Source organism: Bombina bombina, chromosome 2 (genome assembly GCF_027579735.1).
Source record: "Bombina bombina isolate aBomBom1 chromosome 2, aBomBom1.pri, whole genome shotgun sequence".
NCBI lineage: Eukaryota > Metazoa > Chordata > Amphibia > Anura > Bombinatoridae > Bombina > Bombina bombina.
The window spans coordinates 907,717,181-907,744,367 of NC_069500.1; the positions used below are offsets into that span (position 1 = coordinate 907,717,181).

At 38.3% G+C, this 27,187-nt stretch overlaps 1 protein-coding gene across 1 annotated transcript in view; it reads right to left on the reverse strand.

The window, feature by feature from the left end:
- Positions 1–27,187, reverse strand: part of FRAS1 (Fraser extracellular matrix complex subunit 1) — an 868,578-nt gene that overhangs the window by 185,687 nt on the left and 655,704 nt on the right. The window contains 3 exon segments of the mRNA XM_053703296.1: positions 1,365–1,481; positions 10,866–11,047; positions 25,291–25,444. Coding sequence (XP_053559271.1) covers positions 1,365–1,481; positions 10,866–11,047; positions 25,291–25,444 — 453 coding nt within the window.

Here is a 27,187-nt window from a genome sequence, read left to right on the forward strand (position 1 = left end):
TAGTCGTGTTGTATTGGTATTACAATTTGAAAGAAAACTGTTTTTTCTTCAGTGGTAACTCGGCGTGCGCAAAAAGTCAAAATTTTAAAATCGCGTTCACGCTTTCCCCCATAGAAGTCAATGGAGAAAAACACCCCACTCTCTGGCGCAAACACCATAACATATTCTCAATTGCGCTAACCCAACATTAAAATATGAATATTTAATTTTCCAATTTTCTTTACGTAACGGAATATGTTCTATTTATTCATAAATAAATTTTTCTACATATATCTGATGGTTTTTAAAAATATATATATATTTATAACTATATATATATACATATATATATATATATATATATATATATATATATATACATACATATATATATGATTGCATATAGGCATAGATATATATATACATAAATATATACATATATATATAGGAATATCTATTTATAAATACATAGAACATATTCTGCTATGTGCAGAACTTTGGAATGTGAAATATTTACAGTAAATACACAGTTAAACATATCTATATGCACACAGATACATCTTTAGACATGTATATGTATGTATCTCAATGTTAAAGTCCTTCTGCTGCTTTTTTTTTCTCTAATACCCGAGATCTCATATCTTTGAGCCCTTATAACTTTTGTGTACAATATTTTTTGAAAATAATAATTATTAGACAGTGTTATTATGAGTGTAAGTGTACTTTGCAATGTATTTTTGAAGTGTTTTGTGCAACTTTTAAATTTTGCGAAACAGTTAACCACAGCTCTGAAATCACGGTAATGATTGTAGCGTAAATCTCGATTGCACTAGCGCAATCACAATTTTGCTTAACTTGTAATATTAGCGCAATAAAAAAGGAGTGCAAACGATCATGAAATAGTTTGTGCTTGACTTGTAATCTAGCCCAATATCTATTAGCCAGTGATTTGCACCCTATATTATATATTGTATGTCCAAATTCTGAGCCCATTTTACTTAGAAAAATATGTGTCACCAATAAAACTATAATTTTGTATGTCATCAATAAAACTATAATTTTGTATGTCATCAATAAAACTATAATTAGCTAACTTACATTTTTTTTAAACAGTAGTATAACGTATAAGTGTTAAGAGTACTTTCTACTTGCACTGACAAAATGTTTAATTATGGCTACAGCACATATGGACAATTTACAGCAACAACATATCTTAAATAGAAAAAAAAGACATTTACTCATTGTAATTAGCTTTAAGGGTGATATATGACTGATAAATATTGTAGATATATCTTTACAGTGTTTTTGTAGCGCAGTTTATTGTCAATGTAGATATCAGTGAATACAATGATTTGCAAGATAATAGATTGTGTTGAATATCTTACTGTCATGTGTAAGGAAGATCCAGGAGAGAGCTGAGGTGCCCCAGGATGGCTGGGTAAAATACCAATATTAAACACATGGCTGTCCTGTGGGGCTTGCGAAGCAGCGGCACTGGAAATCTGCAGAGAATAAAACGGCATGCAAGTTACATATGTCTTTTTAGGGTTGCTCCATTCTCTTTACATAAATGACATATTATTAGGCTAATGTTTGCCCTCAGTGGCAGCCAATCAATGAAGTCTATAGCATATGATAATTAACATAAAACCTGCATGAGGTGATTATTATTATTAGTAATACATTTATTAAGTAATGCAAAATAAATAAACTTTTATATTTTATAGAGGTGCTCTTTTATACATAACATGAACAGCAAATCATTGATTACTTTATATTTGGACGTTTAAAGTGACATAAAAACACATTCTGACTTTCTCATGCAATGTATAAAATAACACTAAAGTCAAAATTAAAGGGATATGAAACCCAAATTTTTTCTTTAACAATTCAGATAGAGCATGCAATTTTAAGCAACTTTCTAATTTACTCCTATTATCAATTTTTCTTCGTTCTTTTGCTATCTTTATTTAAAAAGCAGGAATGTAAAGCTTAAGAGCCAGACCATTTTAGGTTCAGCACCCTGGATAGCACATTTAGCCACCAATAAGCAAGTGTAACCCAGGTCTGAAACAAAAATGGGCCAGCTCCTAAGCGTTACATTCCTGCTTAAAATAGCATGCTCTATATGAATCATTAAAAAAAAACATAATTTATGCTTACCTGATAAATTCTTTTCTCTTGTAGTGTAGTCAGTCCACGGGTCATCCATTACTTATGGGATTATAACTCCTCCCTAACAGGAAGTGCAAGAGGATCACCCAAGCAGAGCTGCTACATAGCTCCTCCCCTCTACCTCATTCCCAGTCATTCGACCGAAACCAAACGAGAAAGGAGAAAACTATAGGGTGCAGTGGTGACTGGAGTTTAATTAAAATTTAGACCTGCCGTAAAAACAGGGCGGGCCGTGGACTGACTACACTACAAGAGAAAATAATTTATCAGGTAAGCATAAATTATGTTTTCTCTTGTTAAGTGTAGTCAGTCCACGGGTCATCCATTACTTATGGGATACCAATACCAAAGCTAAAAGTACACGGATGACGGGAGGGACAAGGCAGGATCTTTACACGGAAGGAACCACTGCCTGTAAAACCTTTCTCCCAAAAACAGCCTCCGAAGAAGCAAAAGTGTCAAATTTGTAAAATTTTGAAAAAGTGTGAAGTGAAGACCAAGTTGCAGCCTTGCAAATCTGTTCAACAGAGGCCTCATTCTTAAAGGCCCAAGTGGAAGCCACAGCTCTAGTAGAATGAGCTGTAATCCTTTCAGGAGGCTGCTGTCCAGCAGTCTCATAAGCTAAATGTATTATGCTACGAAGCCAAAAAGAGAGAGAGGTAGCCGAAGCTTTTTGACCTCTCCTCTGTCCAGAATAAACGACAAACAGAGAAGAAGTTTGACGAAAATCTTTAGTTGCCTGCAAATAAAATTTCAGGGCACGGACAACGTCCAGATTGTGCAAAAGTCGTTCCTTCTTTGAAGAAGGGTTAGGACACAATGATGGAACAACAATCTCTTGATTGATATTCCTGTTAGTGACTACCTTAGGTAAGAACCCAGGTTTAGTACGCAGAACTACCTTGTCTGAATGAAAAATCAGATAAGGAGAATCACAATGTAAGGCAGATAACTCAGAGACTCTTCGAGCCGAGGAAATAGCCATCAAAAACAGAACTTTCCAAGATAACAGCTTGATGGAATGAAGGGGTTCAAACGGAACGCCTTGCAGAACGTTAAGAACTAAGTTTAAGCTCCACGGTGGAGCAACAGTCTTAAACACAGGCTTAATCCTAGCCAAAGCCTGACAAAAAGCCTGAACGTCTGGAACTTCTGCCAGACGTTTGTGTAGAAGGATAGACAGAGCTGAAATCTGCCCCTTTAACGAACTAGCAGATAAACCCTTTTCTAAACCTTCTTGTAGAAAAGACAATATCCTAGGAATCCTAACCTTACTCCATGAGTAACCCTTGGATTTGCACCAATATAAATATTTACGCCATATTTTATGGTAAATTTTCCTGGTAACAGGTTTCCTAGCCTGTATCAGGGTATCAATAACTGACTCAGAGAATCCACGCTTTGATAGAATCAAGCGTTCAATCTCCATGCAGTCAGTTTCAGAGAAACTAGATTTGGATGTTTGAAAGGACCCTGCATCAGAAGGTCCTGTCTCAGAGGCAGAGACCAAGGTGGACAAGACGACATGTCCACTAGATCTGCATACCAGGTCCTGCGTGGCCACGCAGGCGCTATCAAAATCACCGATGCTCTCTCCTGTTTGATTCTTGCAATCAATCGAGGAAGCATCGGGAATGGTGGAAACACATAAATCATGTTGAAAACCCAAGGTGCTGTCAGAGCATCTATCAGCACCGCTCCCGGATCCCTGGACCTGGATCCGTAACAAGGAAGCTTGGCGTTCTGGCGAGACGCCATGAGATCCAGATCTGATTTGCCCCAACGATGAATCAGTTGGGCAAAGACCTCCGGATGAAGTTCCCACTCCCCCGGATGAAAGGTCTGGCGACTTAGAAAATCCGCCTCCCAGTTCTCCACGCCTGGGATGTGGATCGCTGACAGGTGGCAAGAGTGAGACTCTGCCCAGCAAATTATCTTTGAGACTTCCAACATCGCTAGGGAACTCCTGGTTCCTCCTTGATGGTTGATGTAAGCCACAGTCGTGATGTTGTCCGACTGAAACTTGATGAACCTCAGAGTTGCTAACTGAGGCCAAGCCAGAAGAGCATTGAAAATTGCTCTTAATTCCAAAATGTTTATTGGAAGGAGACTCTCCTCCTGAGTCCATGATCCCTGAGCCTTCAGGGAATTCCAGACTGCGCCCCAACCTAGAAGGCTGGCGTCTGTTGTTACAATCGTCCAATTTGGCCTGCGGAAGGGCATCCCCTTGGACAGATGTGGCCGAGAAAGCCACCATAGAAGAGAATCTCTGGTCTCTTGATCCAGATTTAGCAGAGGGGACAAATCTGAGTAATCCCCATTCCACTGACTTAGCATGCACAATTGCAGCGGTCTGAGATGCAGGCGCGCAAATGGTACTATGTCCATTGCCGCTACCATTAAGCCGATTACCTCCATGCACTGAGCCACTGACGGGTGTTGAATGGAATGAAGGACACGGCAAGCATTTAGAAGTTTTGATAACCTGGCCTCCGTCAGGTAAATCTTCATTTCTACAGAATCTATAAGAGTCCCTAGAAAGGGAACTCTTGTGAGTGGTAATAGAGAACTCTTTTCTACGTTCACCTTCCACCCATGCGACCTTAGAAATGCCAGAACTATCTCTGTGTGAGACTTGGCAGTTTGGCAACTTGACGCTTGTATCAGAATGTCGTCTAGGTACGGAGCTACCGCTATGCCTCGCGGTCTTAGTACCGCCAGAAGAGCCCAGAACCTTTGTAAAGATTCTTGGAGCCGTAGCTAACCCGAAGGGAAGAGCTACAAACTGGTAATGCCTGTCTAGGAAGGCAAATCTTAGATACCGGTAATGATTCTTGTGAATCGGTATGTGAAGATAGGCATCCTTTAAATCCACTGTGGTCATGTACTGACCCTCTTGGATCATGGGAAGGATGGTTCGAATAGTTTCCATTTTGAACGATGGAACTCTTAAGAATTTGTTTAAGATCTTTAAGTCCAAGATTGGTCTGAAGGTTCCCTCTTTTTTTGGAACCACAAACAGATTTGAATAGAATCCTTGCCCTTGTTCCGACCGCGGAACTGGGTGGATCACCCCCATTAGTAAGAGGTCTTGTACACAGCGTAGAAACGCCTCTTTCTTTATTTGGTTTGCTGACAACCTTGAAAGATGAAATCTCCCTTGTGGAGGAAAAGCTTTGAAGTCCAGAAGATATCCCTGAGATATGATTTCCAACGCCCAGGGATCCTGGACATCTCTTGCCCAAGCCTGGGCAAAGAGAGAAAGTCTGCCCCCCACTAGATCCGTTTCCGGATAGGGGGCCTTCACTTCATGCTGTCTTAGGGGCAGCAGCAGGTTTTCTGGCCTGCTTGCCCTTGTTCCAGGACTGGTTAGCTTTCCAGCCCTGTCTGAAGCGAGCAACAGTTCCTTCCTGTCTTGGAGCAGAGGAAGTTGATGCTGCTCCTGCCTTGAAGTTACGAAAGGCACGAAAATTAGACTGTTTAGCCTTTGGTTTGGCCCTGTCTTGAGGCAGGGCATGGCCCTTACCTCCAGTAATATCAGCGATAATTTCTTTCAAGCCGGGCCCGAATAAGGTCTGCCCTTTGAAAGGAATATTAAGCAGTTTAGATTTAGAAGTCACATCAGCTGACCAGGATTTAAGCCACAGCGCTCTGCGCGCTTGAATGGCGAATCCGGAATTCTTAGCCGTAAGTTTGGTTAAGTGTACTACGGCGTCAGAAATAAATGAATTAGCTAGCTTAAGGGCTTTAAGCTTGTTCATAATGTCATCCAATGGAGCCGTGCTATGGGTCTCTTCCAGAGACTCAAACCAGAATGCCGCCGCAGCAGTGACAGGCGCGATGCATGCAAGGGGTTGCAATATAAAACCTTGTTGAACAAACATTTTCTTAAGGTAACCCTCTAACTTTTTATCCATTGGATCTGAAAAAGCACAGCTATCCTCTACCGGGATAGTGGTGCGCTTAGCCAGAGTAGAAACTGCTCCCTCCACCTTAGGGACCGTCTGCCATAGGTCCCGTGTGGTGGCGTCTATTGGAAACATTTTTCTAAATACAGGAGGGGGTGAAAAGGGCACACCGGGTCTATCCCACTCCTTGTTAATAATTTCTGTAAGCCTTTTAGGTATAGGAAATACGTCAGTACACACCGGTACCGCAAAATATTTATCCAGCCTACATACTTTCTCTGGAATTGCAATCGTGTTACAATCATTCAGAGCTGCTAATACCTCCCCTAGTAATACGCGGAGGTTCTCAAGCTTAAATTTAAAATTTGAAATATCTGAATCCAGTTTATTTGGATCAGACCCGTCACCCACAGAATGAAGCTCTCCGTCCTCATGTTCTGCAAATTGTGACGCAGTATCAGACATGGCTCTACTATTATCAGCGCGCTCTGTTCTTACCCCAGAGTAATCGCGTTTACCTCTTAATTCTGGCAATTTAGATAGTACTTCAGTCATAACATTAGCCATGTCTTGCAAAGTGATTTGTATGGGCCGCCCTGATGTACTTGGCGCCACAATATCACGCACCTCCTGAGCGGGAGGCGAAGGTACTGACACGTGAGGAGAGTTAGTCGGCATAACTTCCCCCTCATTGTCTGGTGATATTTTCTTAACATATAAAGTTTGACTTTTATTCAAAGTGACATCTATACATTGAGTGCACAAATTTCTATTGGGCTCCACATTGGCCTTTAAACATAGTGAACAAAGAGATTCATCTGAGTCAGACATGTTTAAACAGACTAGCAATAACACTAGCAAGCTTGGAAAAAAACTTTTAAATAAATTTACAAGCTATATAAAAAACGCTACTGCGCCTTTAAGAAACATAAAAATGTGACACAGTTGAGTTAACAATGAACCAAATTAGTTAAAGCAACCAAATTTTTACAGAAAATGTATAAAGTTAGCAGAGGATTGCACCCACCAGCAAAAGGATGATTAACCCCTTAATACCCAAACGGTTAACAGTTGTAATAATAAACGTTTTTAACACAGTCAAACACACTGTCACAGGTCTGCTGTGACTGATTACCTCCCTCAAAACTAGTTTTGGAGACCCCTGGGCTCTGTAGAGACGTCCTGGATCATGGAGGAAGAAATAGGAAGACTGTGATTGAATTTTAACTGCGCAATAAAGCGCTAAAATAGGCCCCTCCCACTCATATTACAACAGTGGGGAAGCTCAGTAAACTGTTTTTATGCAGAAAAAAACGACAGCCATGTGGTAAAAAAATCATGCCCATAAAGTTTTATCACCAAGTACCTCAGGAAAAACGATTAACATGCCAGTAAACATTTTATAATTGAAACATATGAAGTGTTATTAATAAGCCTGCTGCCAGTCGTTTTCACTACAGTGAAGGCTCAAATATTACTTTAAAATTGACAGTTTTTTCTAAGTGAAATTCCATTCCCCAGAAAATACCTCAGAGTATGCATACATACTTATCAGCCTGATACCAGTCGCTACTACTGCATTTAAGGCTGCACTTACATTACATCGGTATTAGCAGTATTTTCTCAGTCAATTCCATTCCTTAGAAAATAATTTACTGCACATACCTCCTTGCAGGTGGGCCCTGCATGCTATCCCCTGTTCTGAAGTTACCTCACTCCTCAGAATGGCCGAGAACAGCAAGTGGATCTTAGTTACGACCGCTAAGATCATAGAAAAACTCAGGCAGATTCTTCTTCTAATGCTGCCTGAGAACAAACAACACACTCCGGTGTCGTTTAAAATAACAAACTTTTGATTGAAGAAATAAAAACTAAGTTTAAAAACACCACAGTTCTCTCACACGTCCTATCTTTAGTTAGGTGCAAGAGAATGACTGGGAATGAGGTAGAGGGGAGGAGCTATGTAGCAGCTCTGCTTGGGTGATCCTCTTGCACTTCCTGTTAGGGAGGAGTTATAATCCCATAAGTAATGGATGACCCGTGGACTGACTACACTTAACAAGAGAAAAATGGGTTTAGTATCCCTTTAAACTTTCATTATTCAGATAGAGCACACAATTGTAAACAACATTCCAATTCACTTCCATGATAAAAATGTGCACAATCTTTTTATATGCACACAGGTATATGTATTTTGTGATTGGCTAATGGCTGTCATATGATACTGGGGAAGGAAAATTAAACTAACTGAAATTTGTTTAAAAAAAAAAAATCTACTACTCATTTTAAACTCAGTGCTATTGGATAGTCTTTTTGTTATACATTTTTCAATTATGCAAACCTACTGTATTTACTAGTGCTATAATTATGAGTAGTAAGAAAATTTGCAATTCAATTATATATTTTGCTTTTTTTAACTTGGAAAATAGAAGATTTTGCAATTATGGCAAGAACTGGACGTGCACACAGCAGACTTCACACACCTCGCCCTGCTACATTGACCACTATAGTATCTTTTATATCTTCCCCTAATGGAACTAAAAAGTGGAGATAAGAGACTTTTAAAAATAAATATATAACTTGACTGCCAAACAATACAAATATTGCTAAAACAATATGAAAGTTTATAACTACTATAATGACCTGCCCAAAAACTTATGTTATTCTATGTACCCTATTCACTAAGGATGGATATACAGTATATGTGAGTTCTAGCAAAGAGGCTGCTGTATAGAGAGGTTGTATTGAAGAGCTAAATTTATCAGTGTTGCCATTCTGGCATTAGTAAAACTTTCAAATTCCTATTGTAGGACAATTCACAGCAATACTGCATATAATACAATCAAAACAAATCAACAACTCTATCTTTATTACTACACAAAAATAAATAAACAAACTCCTACAAGGGTCCCAAGAGAAATAATGCTAGGTATCTCTCCAATGAATACTGAATGTTGTGTCTGATTTATTATGTTATCATCTTCTCCTGAGTTCCGCACGTCCCTCACTCCATAACCATACATCTGAAATGCCAAAGCACACAGCGTGCCAGTTATGCTCCAACAGCTAACAATGCACATAGTGAAAAGGCTGAATGACACCTGGTCAGATGTGGCAACCAGGTCGATGCTCTGCTCACTGCAGAGAAAATCACTGTACGTTTCTCAAGAAGAGAATATATTAAAAACAGAGAATAACTACATCTCTGTGTTTCTATTAGATGTGTTGCTACCAATATAAATGGCTTTTTTTTCATTCTCTAGTCTATTTTCTTCATACCAAACTATGGTATATTTTGCATGTGAGATACCAGGTGCAGTAGTCTACTAGTTGACTATAAATTCCTAGTAATAAAAAAAAAATCTCCCTTTTGAGATTGTGAGAAGTTCATTAGCAGATACGATCACAGGCAATTTAGTAGAGTGTTAAAAAGATTTGCCTACATCTGCATCAAACGTTCCCAGGTCACTCCTTATCCTTCTGAGTTATCTTTCGAGTTAGTTTGCAAATGACTATAATCACCTGTACTGATGGAGAGCTCGAGAACAGTCATCAAGTGGTCCTTGTAATAATGACTAGGATGTGCCCTACGTGCTTCAACTACTTTAAGAACCAGCTGCTTTGAACACTAATACTGCGCTATCATTTTATATGGGCGATGCAGCCAAGCATTTACAGCTCTGCTTCCAAAATGATCCAATCAATAATGATCTAGGTAGTTTCCTCTTGTTAGGATATAGGAAAATATTCAACAAGTGTTTCTACAGTCACTCTAATTCCTCAGAGGAATGATACATAAAAAAAAGAATGTTTTGAATTGTATGAATATGAAGGTTTATATTTTGGTAATGTATAATGTTTGTTTTGTTTTCAGAGTGATAATTAAGTTTTTAAAGCAGCGTTTATGTAACATTCTCTAAGGTAGCATTTAAGTATAATATGTTCTTCAATATACAGAATTCTTTTTTGTAGGCATTAAAGGGACATGATAGTCAAAACGTATCTCTGCTTTATCTGCAAGAGAATGTTTCAAATGTATAATAGTTTTTTGTTTTTTTTTATAATAGATTGTCCCTTTACTGAATAAAACAAACTTTTAGAAAGGCTGTAAGCAATAAGCACTGATTACCTAATCTATTTCTGGTCACCAGTGTTTTTTCTGGAACATTGGGTGACCCTAACCGCTATTTTACCAAAATCTTGAAAAACATAGACCTGATAGCGGAGAGACAATTTATGATTATGGAAAAAAACAACATACTGATATTGCAGCTATAGCTATGTGCACAACATGAATAAATAAATATTTATAGAAATTAAACTGCAAAAATATTAACCTACACATAACATGAGGATATTAATTGTTTACTGTCTTCTTGTTTAAAGGAATAGTAAAGCCAATTTCTTTCTTTCATGATTCAGATAGAGCAGGCAATTTTAAGCAACTTTCAAATTTACTCCTATTATCAGTTTTTCTTCGTTCTATTGCTATCTTTATTTAAAAAGCAGGAATTTTAAATGTAGGACCTGGCCCATTTTAGGTTCAGCACCATGAATAGCGCTTGCTTATTGGAGGAGGACATTTGGCCACCAATAAGCAAGCTTAACCCAGGTTCTGAAGCAAAAATAGGCCGGCTCCTATGCTTTACATTCCTGCTTTTTAAATAAAGATAGCAAGAGAACGAAGAAATATTGATAATAGGAGTAAATGAGAAAGTTGCTTAAAATTGCCTGCTCTATCTGAACCATTAAAGAAAACAAATTGGGTTTAGTGTCCCTTTAAGTAATATGAAAAAACTGTACCTGGAAGCTGAATGAATCTCTCCCTTGTGACTGGGATCCAGAATGTCTGTACCACACAAGGCCTTCATTGATATCCTGTTGTGTAAATGAGGATACTGAGGTAGCCAGTCTTCCATCTGGCAACCGTTGCCACCCATCTGCCGGACCATCAGCAGGCATAGGGCCCAGCAAGACAATGTCACCTGATATGTAATACAAAACACAGAATTGTTTTAGTTCAGCTGTCAATAAATTTGCCACCATAAATAAAAGCTGACAAATAATAATGTAAAATTGGTAAAAGTTGGATGTCACAAACATCAGAATCAATGCATATCTAGATTCACATATTAAACAAAAGACATGCTGAAGTTAACCAATACATGCCAACCTTGACTTAAAAGGACTGCCTAAACCAGATTTTTGATTTGGTTGATTTGCAGGTTACATAAGTTGCTTTTTGACCCCTTAGGGAGCACAGGACGAGCAAAATTTAACAAAAAAAAGCCAAGGGGTTTAGTATCCGTTTAATTAAATATATAAACAAATCTTCTAATTTACTTCTAATATCAAATTTGCTTTGTAATTTAGGTATACTTTGTTGAAGAACAAACCTAGGCAAAACTAAAGAGCATACACGTGTCTCAAGCACTATAGGTATAACAATGTTGCAAACACTATTGCCATATAGTGCTCAATACATATGCACACTCCTGAATCTACCTAGGTATGCCCTTCAACAATTAATACTGAAAGAATGAAGCAAAATTGATCATGGAAATAAACTGGTAAGCTTCTTTTTTTTATTGCAAATTCTGTCTGTACCATGAAAGCTTAAATTTGACTTTCATCTCCATTTGAAAGTGAACAAACTGATGAACTTGTGAATTGCTGCCTGAATGACAAGCGCTGTTGCATTATCTTTAATACAGCTACCCTTAATCATTTGAGTATGTGCCAAATGTGCCTCATAAAACACAATACACACCCACATTGTCTCCAGTTAATGTGCCCCGAGAGCTGGAGATTAAATACATATAACAGACAGCAGCAGAGGATATTTCTTTGCACACCTTTTTAAAAATAATTTTTATTATTTGTTTTTCATAATAATTTAAAAAATACCATTAAAGTAATGTCACAGGTATCCTATCTTTTGAAGACAATAATATTCAACGGCCAGATCTTAGATGAAAATACTCAGAACATATTACCAAACAGGTGAGTAATCACATCGTATCTATACAGATACAGTTGTAAGTTCCCACGGGAATAGGGCCCTCAATCCCTCCTGTATGTGTTTGTAAATTTTGTCCTGTATCTTACAAGTCTTGTATTGTTTTATTTAAATGAATTGTATCCATGGACAGCGCTGCGGAATATGTTGGCGCTTAATAAATAAAGTATAAAAATAATAATAAAAATACAGTTGTAATCAAAATTATTCAACCCCCTATTGAAAATCAGGTTTATTGTCAAAATTTACAGACCTTCAGCTTTCAGTTTGCAATGAACAAATCAAACAAATGCAATTGAAATTGCTCAACACAACAAATTCTTCAAGTGGTTTCCCCAAATTCAACTAAAAATGCAACTTTTAATCAATTCTGCAGTCTCAAAATTATTCAACCCCTTCATGACAAGCATCTTTAGTACTTAGTAGAGCACCCTTTTGCTGTTATGACCTGCTGCAAACATCAGCTTCTGGCAGCGTTCCTGAGGAATCTTAGCCCATTCCTCATGAGCAATGGCCTCCAGTGCAGTAATATTCTTGGGTTTGCGTGCTGCAACCGCCTTCTTTAAATCCCACCAGAGATTTTCTATGGGGTTCAAGTCAGGTCACTGTGATGGCCACTGTAGAATCTTCCAGGACTTCTTCTGCAACCTAGTCATGGTGGAATTTGAGGTATCCTTGGGATCATTGTCCTGTTGGAAGATCCAGTGACGCCCAAGCTTCAGCTTCCTCACAAACAGCATGACATTTTCTTCTACGATTTGATACTTCAATGAATCCATCTTGCTTTCCACACACTGCAGGTTTCGAGTGCCAGAGGATGCAAAGCAGCCCCAGAGCATCACCACCATGCTTAACTGTAGGCAGAGTGTTCTTTTCAGCATATGCTTCATTCTTCTTCCTCCAGACATACCGTTGATCCATTGGGCCAAAAAGTTCAAGTTTTGTTTCATCGCTCCACAGAACAGAATCCCAAAACTTCTGTGGCTTATTTATATGATTTTGAGCATATTGAAGACAACTTTTGTTGTGCTTCTGGGTCAGTAGTGGTGCACTACTTGGAGTTCTGGCATGGAAACCTGGGTTTAGTATGAGCCTTACTGTACAAACTGAAACCTCACTAACCTTTTGCAGTTACTCAATGATTTTTCTCAACCTGCCTTTTCAGAAGTCTGGTTTCACCCGTTGATAGCTTCCTTTTTCTGCCCCGTCCAGGTAGTTTAACCACTGTTCCTTTAACTTTAAACTTGTAAACTATGCTTCCAATGGTGTCTCTAGGAACATTCAGTGTCTTCGTTATCTTGTTGTATCCTGTTCCTTGTTTGTGAAGGGCGATGATCTCATCTCTTAACTTTTTGTACCATTCTTTTGACTTAGCCATATTTCTAACATGCAGTCAAAAGTGACACTCAACAAACCCCTAGCCAGTTCAGTTATTTCATGTGTTCTAGCTCAAGTACACCTGGTGCAACTAATGAAGCCCTTAATTAGTTGCATCAGGTGTGCTTGAGACAACACCTGTTTTGCACATTTGTGCTGTTGTGAGGGATTCTAATCAGGGGGTTGAATACTTTTGAGACCAGTGACGTGCAGTGAGGTCAGAGGCTGGTGAGGCACTATATATGATACGCCGGAGAAACACATGTACAGAGGGCCGCAAGTACCCCCAACAGGGCAGGTTTAAATGATAGCTGGACCAGTGCACAGGTGACATAATCAGGTGATGGGTGAGAGCAAGTTAGTAACCACTGAGTTACTGATCAGCTGATTACTTCACCTGTGCACTGATTCAGCTATAATGAAAACCTGGCCTGTTGGGGGTACTTGAGGACCATTGTTGAGAAACACTGCACTAAAGCACCAGCTCATCGGAAATGTATTGATTACCTGGAGAATAAAGCACACATACTCTGCTCACTGACACCCACACACACTCTGCTCACATACACACTCACACAATTCTGTGGCACAGTGCCAGTTACTAAGCAATTAGAATGATACACAATCTCTTCTCTACTCACTACTGTATTGTAAAAAAAGAAATAATTTACCATACAAGTTTTACACAAAGGACAAGTTATCAATACTGCCAACACAGCTGCTGCAATATGGTGTTCAAGAAACGCACATGCACATCCCACTTAGGTATGCTCTTCAACAAAGGATACCAAAGGATACCAAAAGAATGAAGTACATAATAATAATAGTAAAATAGAAAGTTTATTTTTTTTTATTTTTTTGTGCAATTTCTATCTGAATGATGGAAATGTAATTATGACTTTCATGTTCCTTTCAAAAACTAATTTGATTTGCTGACATGTGGCCAGTAACAGTTGATGCTAATTCTTAAAATATAAATAACTAGAAAAGTCTATTAAAATACCATGATCTACCTCAATCATGAAAGTTTAATTTTAAATGTCTCCCTTTGACTATGTGTTTAACCAGTTACTTTACAGTGGCATTATTTCTAAAAACATTTAAATGCAAAAATTACATATATTTTTTAAATTACTCATTATCTCCTTTTTATTAATATAAACTTGTATAAAAGCAGCACATATTATAAACACAATGCCACAGCTTTCAATTGATTTGTGAATTACAAGTTAACAGCAGTCTTTAACCCCTTAATGACCGGACCATTTTTCAATTTTCTTACCCTTAATGACAATGGCTATTTTTACATTTCTGCAGTGTTTGCGTTTAGCTGTAATTTTCCTCTTACTCGTTTACTGTACCCACACATATTATATACCGTTTTTCTCTTCATTAAATGGACTTTCTAATGATACCATTATTTTCATCATATCTTATAATTTACTAAAAAAAAAAATGATAAAATATGAGGAAAAAATGGAAAAAAAACACACTTTTTCTAACTTTGACCCCTAAAATCTATTACACATCTACAATCACCAAAAAACACCCATGCTAAATAGTTTATAAATTTTGTCCTGAGTTTAGAAATACCCAATGTTTACATGTTCTTTGCTTTTTTTGCAATTTATGGGGCAATAAATACAAGAAGCACTTTGCTATTTCCAAACCACTTTTTTTCAAAATTAGCGCTAGTTACTTTGGAACCCTGATATCTGTCAGGAATATCTGAATATCCCTTGACATGTATATATTTTGTTTTAGAAGACATCCCAAAGTATTGATCTAGGCCCATTTTGGTATATTTCATGCCACCATTTCACCGCCAAATGCGATAAAAAAAAAAAAAAAGTTCACTTTTTCACAAATTTTGTCACAAACTTTAGGTTTCCCACTGAAATTATTTACAAACAGCTTCTGCAATTATGGCACAAATGGTTGTAAATGCTTCTCTGGGATCCCCTTTTTCAGAAATAACAGACTTATATGGCTTTGTGGTTGCTTTTTGGTAATTAGAAGGCCGCTAAATGCCACTGCGCACCACACATGTTTTATGCCCAGGAGTGAAGGGGTTAATTAGGGAGCTTGTAGGGAGCTTGTAGGGTTAATTTTAGCTTTAGTGTAGTGTAGTAGACAACCCCAAGTATTGATCTAGGCCCATTTTGGTATATTTTATGCCACCATTTCACCGCCAAATGCGAGCAAATAAAAAAAAAAACTTTACATTTTTCACAATTTTAGGTTTCTCACTGAAATTATTTACAAACAGCTTGTGCAATTATGGCAGAAATTGTTGTAAAAGCTTCTCTGGGATCCCCTTTGTTCAGAAATAGCAGATTTATATGGCTTTGGCGTTGCTTTTTGGTAATTAGAAGGCCGCTAAATGCTGCTGCGCACAACACGTGAATTATGCCCAGCAGTGAAGGGGTTAAATTAGGTAGCTTGTAGGGAGCTTGCAGGGTTAATTTTAGAGATCAGCCTCCCACCTGACACATCCCACCCCCTGATCCCTCCCAAATAGCTCTCTTCCCTCCCCCACCCCACAATTGTTACCGCCATCTTAAGTACTGGCAGAAAGTCTGCCAGTACTAAATAAAAGAGTTTTTTTTTTTTAAATAAAAATTATAAAATATTTTAGTTGTGATGGACCCCTGCCTTAGCACCAACCTCCCTGATCCCCCCCTCCAGCTCTCTAACCCTCTCCCCTACCTAATTACCGCCATCTTGGGTACTGGCAGCTGTCTGCCAGTACCCAGTTTGGCCCCACAAACCAAACTTATTTTAATTGTATTTATAACTGTTATTTGTGTTTATTTATTTCTGTAGTGTAGCAGCCCCCCCACAATACCTCCACCCCCTCCCCCTCACAGATCCTTTTAAATATAAAAAAAAAAAAATAACTTTTTTTCCCCTTATTTTTTCATTGGTGTCAGTGTGGCTAATGTGCGCATGTGCACGTGCGCGCGCACGTGCACGCGCGCCCACATGCACACGCACACCCGTGCACGTGCGCGCGCATCGTGCACGCGCGCACACGCTCCCTCCTCCCACCGGTCAGAGGCACCATTGGCACCATCACTACCGGTGCAGAGAGGGCCACAGAGTGGCTCTCTCTGCATCGGAGTCTTGTAAAGGGGTATTGCAGGATGCCTCCATATCGAGGCATCACTGCAATACCCTCAGAGCTGCTGGAAGTGATTGTGATCACTTCCAGCACTCTGTTAGACAACTGACGTACCAGGTACGTCCATTGTCATTAACTGATTGTTAATGCATGACGTACCTGGTACGTCAGTTGTCATTAAGGGGTTAAATAAATGGAGACACAGAGAAAAATAAAAAGAGATACTGCATCCTCTGACTGAACAGACATAACATATATGGAGTTTGTACCTAATTAAATCAAGTAATCATGAAAAAGGGAGGCTTAGCAATGTTCAAAGTCAAAAACTTTAATTTAAATAATGTGGACACTGCACACTTAACTTCAAACTCTGGGTTTTAAATTATGGATTTAAATTTGAATTGACCCTTTGACAGACATCCCAACTCTCCCGGAAGTTCAGGGAGTCTCCCTGATTGTAATAGCGGCTCCCTGATGCCAGCAAATGGAATGCAATCTCCCTGAAACTCCAAGTACCATGATCCAATGTGGCCCAAATCCGGAAAAGTGCTTCTTTAAGGAATGCCTTTAATTGCTGGGACGTTATAGAACCCTCAAAGCATGCATCAATAACCAAAAAGCCCCCACTGATTTTAATAAAATAAAACACAAATACTGCCTTATTTACTGCACGTAATTAAACTTCATATTCTAAAATATTTAAGCATTCAACAAGCGTACAGTCACTGGAAAATAGGTTTGTTGTATGTGGTTGTGCAATAAAGCTACTTTTTTTTAACGTGCCTTTAGTGGGAAGCTACTTTAATGATAAGTCCCTATCTTATTTAGGGTTTCAAGGTGTCCAATATATAACTGGTGGGGGGGATGGGGGTGGCGGCGCAGTAGCGAGTGAGGCCACCTCCCTGAAATGAGTTTTTGCAGGTTGGGATGTCTGCTTTGACTTCCTGTCAGTATTGGGTTATGCTCACTTACTGCCCCCCTGTTAATGAGCTGTATCTGAAAACAATTTGTGAATCACAAGAGATGTAGAATACTACTTTACTCTTCTGCTTGGTGTCATCTGTTCTTAGGTTACCTCAGCTTCCAGTTGTGTCACATGACCCTGCTCACTGCATCCTCCTTCTGATTAATCTATATATCCTTCACTTGCTAGGAGGCATCGAGAGGGGTGCCTCCTATTGCTCCTAATTTTTGCTGCTAATATATTGACAGAACACAGGTGGTGCTGCAGCACAGTCTTTCCTTTGACCCATGTACTGCAATGGAGAGAAGCGTTCCTGTACCTGCCTCTCCATAGCATTACATGGGGGAAAATATTTTTTTGGGGACTTTTTTTTTGTTTAAATTAAAATTTAATTAAGCTGTGGCAACATATGGCAGGGTAAGCACTGCCTCCCCTGCCTCCTATGAGTGCACGTCCCTGTTTGAGACTGCAGAATTCATTAAAAGTAGCATTTTCAGTTGAATCTGGGGAAATCACTTGAAGCATTTGTTGTGTTGAGCTACTTCAATTGCTTTTGTTTGATTTGTTCATTGCAAACAGCGGAAAGTTTGTAAATGTTGACAATAAACCTGATTTGCAATGGGGGTTGAATAATTTTGATTACAACTGTATGTAGCATAACATCTATTAGGCCTGATTTAAGTCAATGTAGAATCTATCTCTGAACCGAGTGTTGCACCATGAGAACAAGGAGAGAAGAGAAAAAAGGGGGTGGAATAGACACTTTTTATTCCTATAGTTTATGATAATGTCTATTATCAAGTATAGTACTGTAGGGACCGGGCTGCCATAGGTTATCTCATAGATTCTTTGTACACCTTTTAAATATTTGGTTACAAAACTATATATTGATATGACATAAAACAAAGGCACAAAAGACTGAATCTAGCAACACATCAAATTTGCTTATATGTAATCAAGAGATTGCTGCAACTATTGAAACCTATCAAAACATTTCTAGTGTATGTCAAACCGCAACGTGTTCCTTTCATATTCAAGTGCAATGCATTATGGTTCCCATTGTACTTGACACAACAATAGCTGATGTATTTCTTATTCAATTTCAAGGATTTCATGTTTACTTGGTGATGTGATTTATAGCTATTTGTGTCAAATCCTCAGTCTTTTTCACAGTGTTTATTATTCAAACAAGAAAAGTTTTCCTACTTCTGGGAAAACATGGATGTCGTTGAGCTAGACATCAGTATGCATTAGGCTTTTTAAAATTATTATTTATTTAAAGTAGCGCTACCACAATACTTTAAGAGGCAGGTCCTTTTGTAAATGTAAAATGTACATCTAAGCACAGATGTAAAGTCATGACTTGCTGTCTGTGCAGTGATCGTCTGCTATTGAATATGTAAGCACTTTGCTAAACATATTAGGGAAAATATTCTTTAAGCTCCTAAAATCTTGAGAATAAAAACAAAACTATGTGATTCTGGGAAAAAAAACTAAACAAAACAAAAAATAAATAAATAATATATATATTTAAATTCACCATTTAATGTTGCTTAAAAATATACGGCTAGATTACGAGTTGTGCGTTAGGCTGAAAAAGCAGCGTTAACAGGTCCTAACGCTGCTTTTTCACTACCGCTGCTATTATGAGTCTTGAAGGTTTAGGGGTACCGCACACTTCTTTGGCCTTACCGCAAAATGACTTACGTACACTTCGTAAAGCCTTTTTTCTATGGGAATTCCATAGCGCCGGTATTACGAGTCTGTCCTGGGAGGCCAAAAAGTGAGCGGTACACCCTACTCTGTCAAGATTCCTAACACATTTAAAAGTCAGTAGTTAAGAGTTTTATGGTACAACGCCGTAACATAAAACTCATAACTAAAGTGCTAAAAAGTACACTAACACCCATAAACTACCTATTAACCCCTAAACCGAGGCCCTCCCGCATCGCAAACACTAAAATTAAATTTTTAACCCCTAATCTGCTGCTCCGGACACCGCCGCCACCTACATTATATTTATTAACCCCTAATCTGCTGCCCCCAACATCTACATTATATTTATTAACCCCTAATCTGCGGCCCCCAATGTCGCTGCCACCTACCTACACTTATTAACCCCTAATCTGCCGCCCCCACTATAATAAACATATTAACCCCTAAACCGCCGCACTCCCGCCTTGCAAACATTAGTTAAATATTATTAACCCCTAATCTGCAGTCCCTAACATCGCAGCCACCTACCTACATTTATTAACCCCTAATCTGCCGCCCCAATGTCGCCGCCCCTATACTAAATTTATTAACTCCTAAACCTAAGTCTAACCCTAACACTCACTAACTTAAATATAATTTAAATAAATCTAAATAAAATTACTAAATTATTTCTATTTAAAACAAACCCTAAGCTAGCTACAATATAACTAATAGTTACATTGTAGCTAGCTTAGGGTTTATTTTTATTTTACAGGCAGGTTTGTATTTATTTTAACTAGGTAGAATAGTTACTAAATAGTTATTGACTATTTACTAACTACCCAGCTAAAATAAATACAAATTTACCTGTAAAATAAAACCTAACCTAAGTTACAATAACACCTAACCTAACCCTACAATTAAATAAATTAACTTAATTAAATACAATTACCTAAATTAAATTAAATTAGCTAAAGTACAAAAAAAACAAACACTAAATTACAGAAAATAATAAACTAATTACAGATATTTAAACTAATTGCACCTACTCTAATAGCCCTATCAAAATAAAAAAGCCCCCCAAAATAAAAAAAAACCCTAGCCTAAACTAAACTACCAATAGCCCTTAAAAGGGCCTTTTGCGGGGCATTGCCCCAAAGTAATCAGCTCTTTTACTTGTAAAAAAAAATAAAAACAACCCCCCCAACAGTAAAACCCACCACCCACACAACCAACCCCCCAAATAAAATACTATTTAAAAACACCTAAGCTCCCCATTGCCCTGAAAAGGGCATTTGGATGGGCATTGCCCTTAAAAGGGCAGTTAGCTCTTCTGCAGGCCCAAACCCTAACCTAAAAATAAAACCCACCCAATACACCCTTATAAAAACCTAACACTAACCCCCTGAAGATCGACTTACAGTTCTGAAGACCGGACATCCATCCTAAAGGAAGCGGCAGAAGTCTTCATCTAACCAGGCCGAAGTCCTCAACGAAGCCGAGGGAGGTCTTCATCCAAGCCGGGTGAAGTGGTCCTCCAGACAGGCAGAAGTCTTCATCCAGACGGCATCTTCTATCTTCATCCATCCGACGCGGAGCAGGTCCATCTTCAAGACATCCGACGCAGAGCATCCTCTTCATCCTACGACTACCCAACGAATGAAGGTTCCTTTAAGTGACATCATCCAAGATGGCGTCCCTTAGATTCCGATTGGCTGATAGAATTCTATCAGCCAATCTGAATTAAGGTAGAAAAAATCCTATTGGCTGATGCAATCAGCCAATAGGATTGAAGTTCAATCCTATTGGCTGATCCAATCAGCCAATAGGATTGAGCTCACATTCTATTGGCTGATTGGAACAGCCAATAGAATGTGAGCTCAATCCTACTGGCTGATTGGATCAGCCAATAGGATTGAGCTCGCATTCTATTGGCTGATTGCATCAGCCAATAGGATTTTTTCTACCTTAATTCCGATTGGCTGATAGAATTCTATCAGCCAATCGGAATTAAGGTAGAAAAAATCCTATTGGCTGATGCAATCAGCCAATCGGATTGAAGTTCAATCCTTTAAGTGACGTCATCCAAGATGGTGTCCCTTAGATTCCAATTGGCTTATAGAATTCTATCAGCCAATCGGAATTAAGGTAGAAAAAATCTTATTGGCTGATTGGATCAGCCAATAGAATGCGAGCTCAATCCTATTGGCTGATTGCATCAGCCAATAAGATTTTTTCTACCTTAATTCCGATTGGCTGATAGAATTCTATAAGCCAATTGGAATCTAAGGGACGCCATCTTGGATGATGTCACTTAAAGGAACCGTCATTCAGTAAGAAGACTTCGTTTGAAGAGGATGCTCCGCGTCGGATGTCTTGAAGATGGACCCGCTCCGCGTCGGATGGATGAAGATAGAAGATGCCGTCTGGATGAAGACTTCTGCCCGTCTGGAGGACCACTTCGCACGGCTTGGATGAAGACTTCTCCCAGCTTCGTTGAGGACTTCGGCCCGGTTGGATGAAGACTTCTGCCGCTTCCTTGAGGATGGATTTCCGGTCTTCAGAACTGTAAGCCGATCTTCAGGGGGTTAGTGTTAGGTTTTTTTAAGGGTGTATTGGGTGGGTTTTATTTTTAGGTTAGGGTTTGGGCCTGCAAAAGAGCTAACTGCCCTTTATAGGGCAATGGGGAGCTTAGGTTTTTTTAGATAGTATTTTATTTGGGGGTTGGTTGTGTGGGTGGTGGGTTTTACTGTTGGGGGGGTTGTTTTTATTTTTTTTTACAGGTAAAAGAGCTGATTACTTTGGGGCAATGCCCCGCAAAAGGCCCTTTTAAGGGCTATTGGTAGTTTAGTTTAGGCTAGGGTTTTTTTTTATTTGGGTGGTGAGTGGGGTTTACTGTTGGGGGGGTTGTTTGTATTTTTTTTTACAGGTAAAAGAGCTGATTACTTTAAGGCCCCTTTAAGGGCTATTGGTAGTCTAGGCTAGGGTTTTTATTTTTTATTTTGGGGGGGCTTTTTTTTGTTTTGATAGGGCTATTAGATTAGGTGCAATTAGTTTAAATAGCTGTAATTTGTTTATTATTTTCTGTAATTTAGTGTTGTTTTTTTTGTACTTTGAACTTTTTTTCACTTTCTGCAATTACTTTTTTAGTAAAAAAATTTCTGCAGGTCATTTTGAAATTAAATACAATTTTAAATTAGGCAGCTATACTAAAGCACCAGCTCAATTGCAATATACAGATTAACTGGATAATAAAGCTAAAGTTTTATATATTATATTGTAGTAGTTAAAAAGAGGCAGTCATCAATCAATGCGCTGCTCCTTTTCAGTGCTACCCTGTATTTGACTGTTCTCTTCAAACAGTGCTTCGCTGTGGCTGCACTGTGTTAAGGAAAATGTACACAATGCAGCCAGAGCAAAGTGCTGTTTAAAGAATAGCCTGCTGTGGAGCAGTGCTGCAAAGCTAATGTGCCAACTATAACCTCATGTGTCTCATTCTTTCTGCAGACATGCTGCATTTTCTGCGATGACATCTCAGATCACAGCATGTTCTGCCTTGGGGCTATTGTACTTAGTTAAAATACATACAAACTTGCCTGTAAAATTAAAAAAAACCTAAGCTAGATACAATGTAACTATTAGTTATATTGTAGCTAGCTTAGGGTTTATTTTATAGGTAAGTATTTAGTTTTAAATAGGAATAATGTAGTTAATTATAGTAATTTTATTTATATTTATTTAAATTATATTTAAGTTAGGGGGTGTTAGGGTTAGACTTGGGTTTAGGGGTTAATACATTTAGTATAGTGGCGGTGACGTTGGGGGCGGCAGATTAGGGGTTTATAAGTGTAGGTAGGTGGCGGCAACATTGGGGGCGGCAGATTAGGGGTTAATAAATATAATGTAGGTGTCGGCGATTTTGGGGGCAGCAGATTAGGGGTTCATAAGTATAATGTAGGTGGCGGCGGTGTCCGGAGCGGCAGATTAGGAGTTTATAAATATAATGCAGGTGTCGGTAATGTCGGGGGCAGCATATTAGGGGTTAATAAGTGTAAGATTAGGGGTGTTTAGACTCGGGGTTCATGTTAGGGTGTTAGGTGTAGACATAAATTTTATTTCCCCATAGGAATCAATGGGGCTGCGTTAAGGAGCTTCATGCTGCTTTTTTGCAGGTGTTAGACTTTTTCTCAGCCGGCTCTCCCTGTTGATTCCTATGGGGAAATCGTGCACGAGCACGTACGACCAGCTCACCGCTGACTTAAGCGATGAGCTCAACGCTCACTTCTTGTCTTTTAACGTCGGGTTTGTAAAAACCCGTAATACCAGCGCTGTAGGTAAGTGAGCGGTGAGAGAAAACTGCTTGTTAGCACCACACAGCCTCTAACGCACAACTCGTAATCTAGCCGATAGTTAACAGAAACTGTATACTGGTTTTAATATGTAGTAAAATATATATATTTTTTAATGGGCACAATCGGAGGAGAATCCCTAAATCACATATATGGAGAAAGGTCAGTCCCAGAGTGACGAACCATCTGTAAGATCTTTTTTTTTTTTTTAATGAACTGGAACTCCTCAAAGTAGAAAATTGTGGTTGTTCTAGTCCTGAAAAATGAAAGAGCACTTGGCAGGCTTCAAAAGCCTAATCTTGCCACATAATTATCCCTGATTTGCATTTTATTATAACATCTTGAATGTGTTTGGTGAAAGGACGTGCTGGTCTAGATAATGGGTCTTCAGTAGAGGTCAAGGCGCTTCTGGACACAATCACTATCTTTAAAAGACGTATATAGCTTGTGTTTGACACTGCGAAAGAATTCACAATAGTGTAGAACGCCAAACCCAAAGTGAATACTAAAACGGATAATACTCACTGGGAATGAATTGAAGATTCAACAGGGTTTTATTAAAAGTATATATTACAGCTCTGTTGTACAGATTTCATAGCAATAAAATCCTTTATTAAGCACAACGCGTTTCTATGATTCTTTCTCATCTTTGTTAAGAGCTTTTTTATGTACCCTTAAACCACTGCTGATTTGGTAATAGGTAGTAGGCATGCAAATGTTTGCAGGTGTTAAGTACATAGGGTCTGATTCTCAAAAACTTGCCAGCATAGCCATAAATCTTCAGCTTACTTTATTGAGAATTAGAATGTAAGGTAAGTGTATCCTCTTTACATAAAGTAAATTATGCAAATACCTGTAATGAGATACACAGTTCTCAAGGTAAAAAATGCCTTTAGAACAATCCCTGAGGGGCCTCATTGTACTGACAAGGTTTTTATATATTCTCTCCAGACCAGAGAGCTTTAGAAAATTAGAAACATAGATATTGACGCAGCGGATCATGTCCACTTGCACTTTGATAATGCGGCCCCCCATGAATCAATCAGCTTATCAGACTGTGAGGGGTAAAGTCACTAGGACATTGAGGTTCAGCATTTCTGGCACAGGTGAAAAAAGTACAAGTTTCAGATATATTTTACAGAAAAACTAAACTAAAAAATGATGAATGAATAATGCAGTATTGTTTTATTTTCGTTTGTTTAAAGGGATATGAAACCCAAATTGTTTCTTTCATGATTCAGATAGAGCATGCAATTTTAAGCAACTTTGTAATTTACTCCTATTATCAAACGTAGCCACCAGTCAGCAAGCGCTGCCCATGTTCTGAACCAAAAATGGTCCGGCTCCTAAGTTTACATTCCTGCTTTTTCAAATAAAGAGAGCAAGAGAAGGAAGAAAACTTAAAAATAGGAGTAAATTAGAAAGTTGCTTAAAATTGCCTGTTCTATCGGAATCATGAAAGAAAAAAAATGTGGGTTTTATATCCCATTAATGAATTATTTCATTTATGGGGTATTCCAGTTTGAATTTAACATTGTTTTAATTGGCCACATCAGCTAAAGATACGATAAAAAAGATACAATAAAAAATATTGAAAAGGCTTTCAAGTAGGAAGCCTTGGACTTCAAAACATACAGCTGATTTCTTCTGGACCAAAAATGTTTTCCAAAACATTATCTTAAAAAACATACATTACTTACCAAATTTTGGAGCTTCATTTGAGATTGTGTAAACTATTTGAGAATCGCTTGCACCAAAAGCTCTAGCCTGCAAAAGTCTGTTTGAAATCTGCAGCATTCCACCTTCCGGCACCCAGACGGCTGAGTTTAGAACTAACTGCAGTCCTCCACTCTTCTATTTATGAAACAAAAGCAGTAAGTATTAATTGTCACATTAAATATATCTAATCTTATTGTACAGATCCAGACAGACGCACATACATGATTACCAATTATCAGTCTGCTATACCTTAGCGAATATTTGATGCTTGAATAGGATCATTGCTTTTATAACATCAAAATACTGAATATTTTCTCGCTGGTCTAGAATCATACAGTATTCAGTTAGGAGATATAGCGGGGCAGGTAAAATGCATTGGAAGTCTGCAATGTGGCCCTTGGCCCGAGGCTGTCTTGTTAAAACAATGCATGAATGGCAGCCAGAGTGATCAGTGTTTTTGGTATATATACATATTTTTAGCATTTAACTTAAAGGGACAATTAAACACAGTAGAATGGCATAACCAACAAGTGCAAAATAAAAAGACAATGCAATAGTACTAGGGTTTCCACCTCTGCCATGTTTTCCTGGACACTTATGAGTTACACATGCTGCAGGGTATGCAGAGAGGAACATGAATAGTGCTGTCCAGGATAAATACTTGTGTGCTATCCAGGGGTGCAATTCATGTTCCCAATTTCACACCCTGTAGCATGTGTAACTCATAAAGGTCCAGTAAAACATGGCCGTGGTGGCAACCCTAAATAGCATTTATGTTTTAAATGGACAGTAGATATTTTATTAACACATTTCAAAATGTACTTTTAATTTTCTGGCCCCCTGTATCATGTGACAGCCATCAGCCAATCACATGCTCATTTACGTATAAACTGTGAACTCTTGCAAATGCTCAGTAGGAACTGGGGCCTCATAAACTGTGTACAATTTTATAATGAACGTGAATTAGAAAATCTCTTAAAACTGCATAACCTATCTGAATCATGAAAGTTTATTTTTCACTTTAGTGTTCCTTTAAAAAAAGAGTTGGTGTTAAAAGGGACAGTTTAGTTTTCACAGCTAGAATGCGCTAGTTCATGTGTGCCATATAGATACCATTGTGCTCACTCCCATGAAGTCAGTCAGCACTGATTGGCTAAAAGGCAAGTTTGTAAAAAGCACTGAGATAAGTGGGCCGTAAGACTCTGCAGACTGCCCCCTTATCTTATATTAATATAACCGTGTTGGTTAAGCAAAATTGGGGACTGGGTAATAAAGGGATTAGCCATCTTTTTTAAACAATACAAATTCTGGAGTAGACTGCCCCTTTAAGAAAAAGAGAGAAACATGGAAAGAGAATGGGAAAACAAGAGTAAAGAACGACAAAGAAAAGGAAATTGTAGAGAGAAGTAGAAAACCAAACAATTTGAGACTGTTTCTATTTCAATGCTAGTAAAAATGATTATGCAGAGTTGCAAACAAACATTAATTAAAATATCAAGGTCATGGTGCTGTGCTCATACTCATGGGTTATCTACATTGTATAATAAAAACCTCATATAAAAGACAAAAACAAATCAATCATTCTTTTCTAACACTAGTAGCTGCCTTTGATGCTGTAATCCACCTAATTGCCAATTAAATTAAGTACCGCTTGCCAAACCAAAGTCTGTTACTAAGCAGTGTGCACGTCAACTTTACTTTTATACAGTAGGATTGGAAGTGGGCTCCTTCAACAAAGTAACGTTTCATAATGAAGCATATGGGAATGTGCTGTCTACACTTTGCACTCCAAGGGAGATTTAAATGAACAGGCTATAATTAAATTAAGATTAAACAGCAAAGAATTTTAAACTTTTCGAGCATGTATTAGGAGCTTGT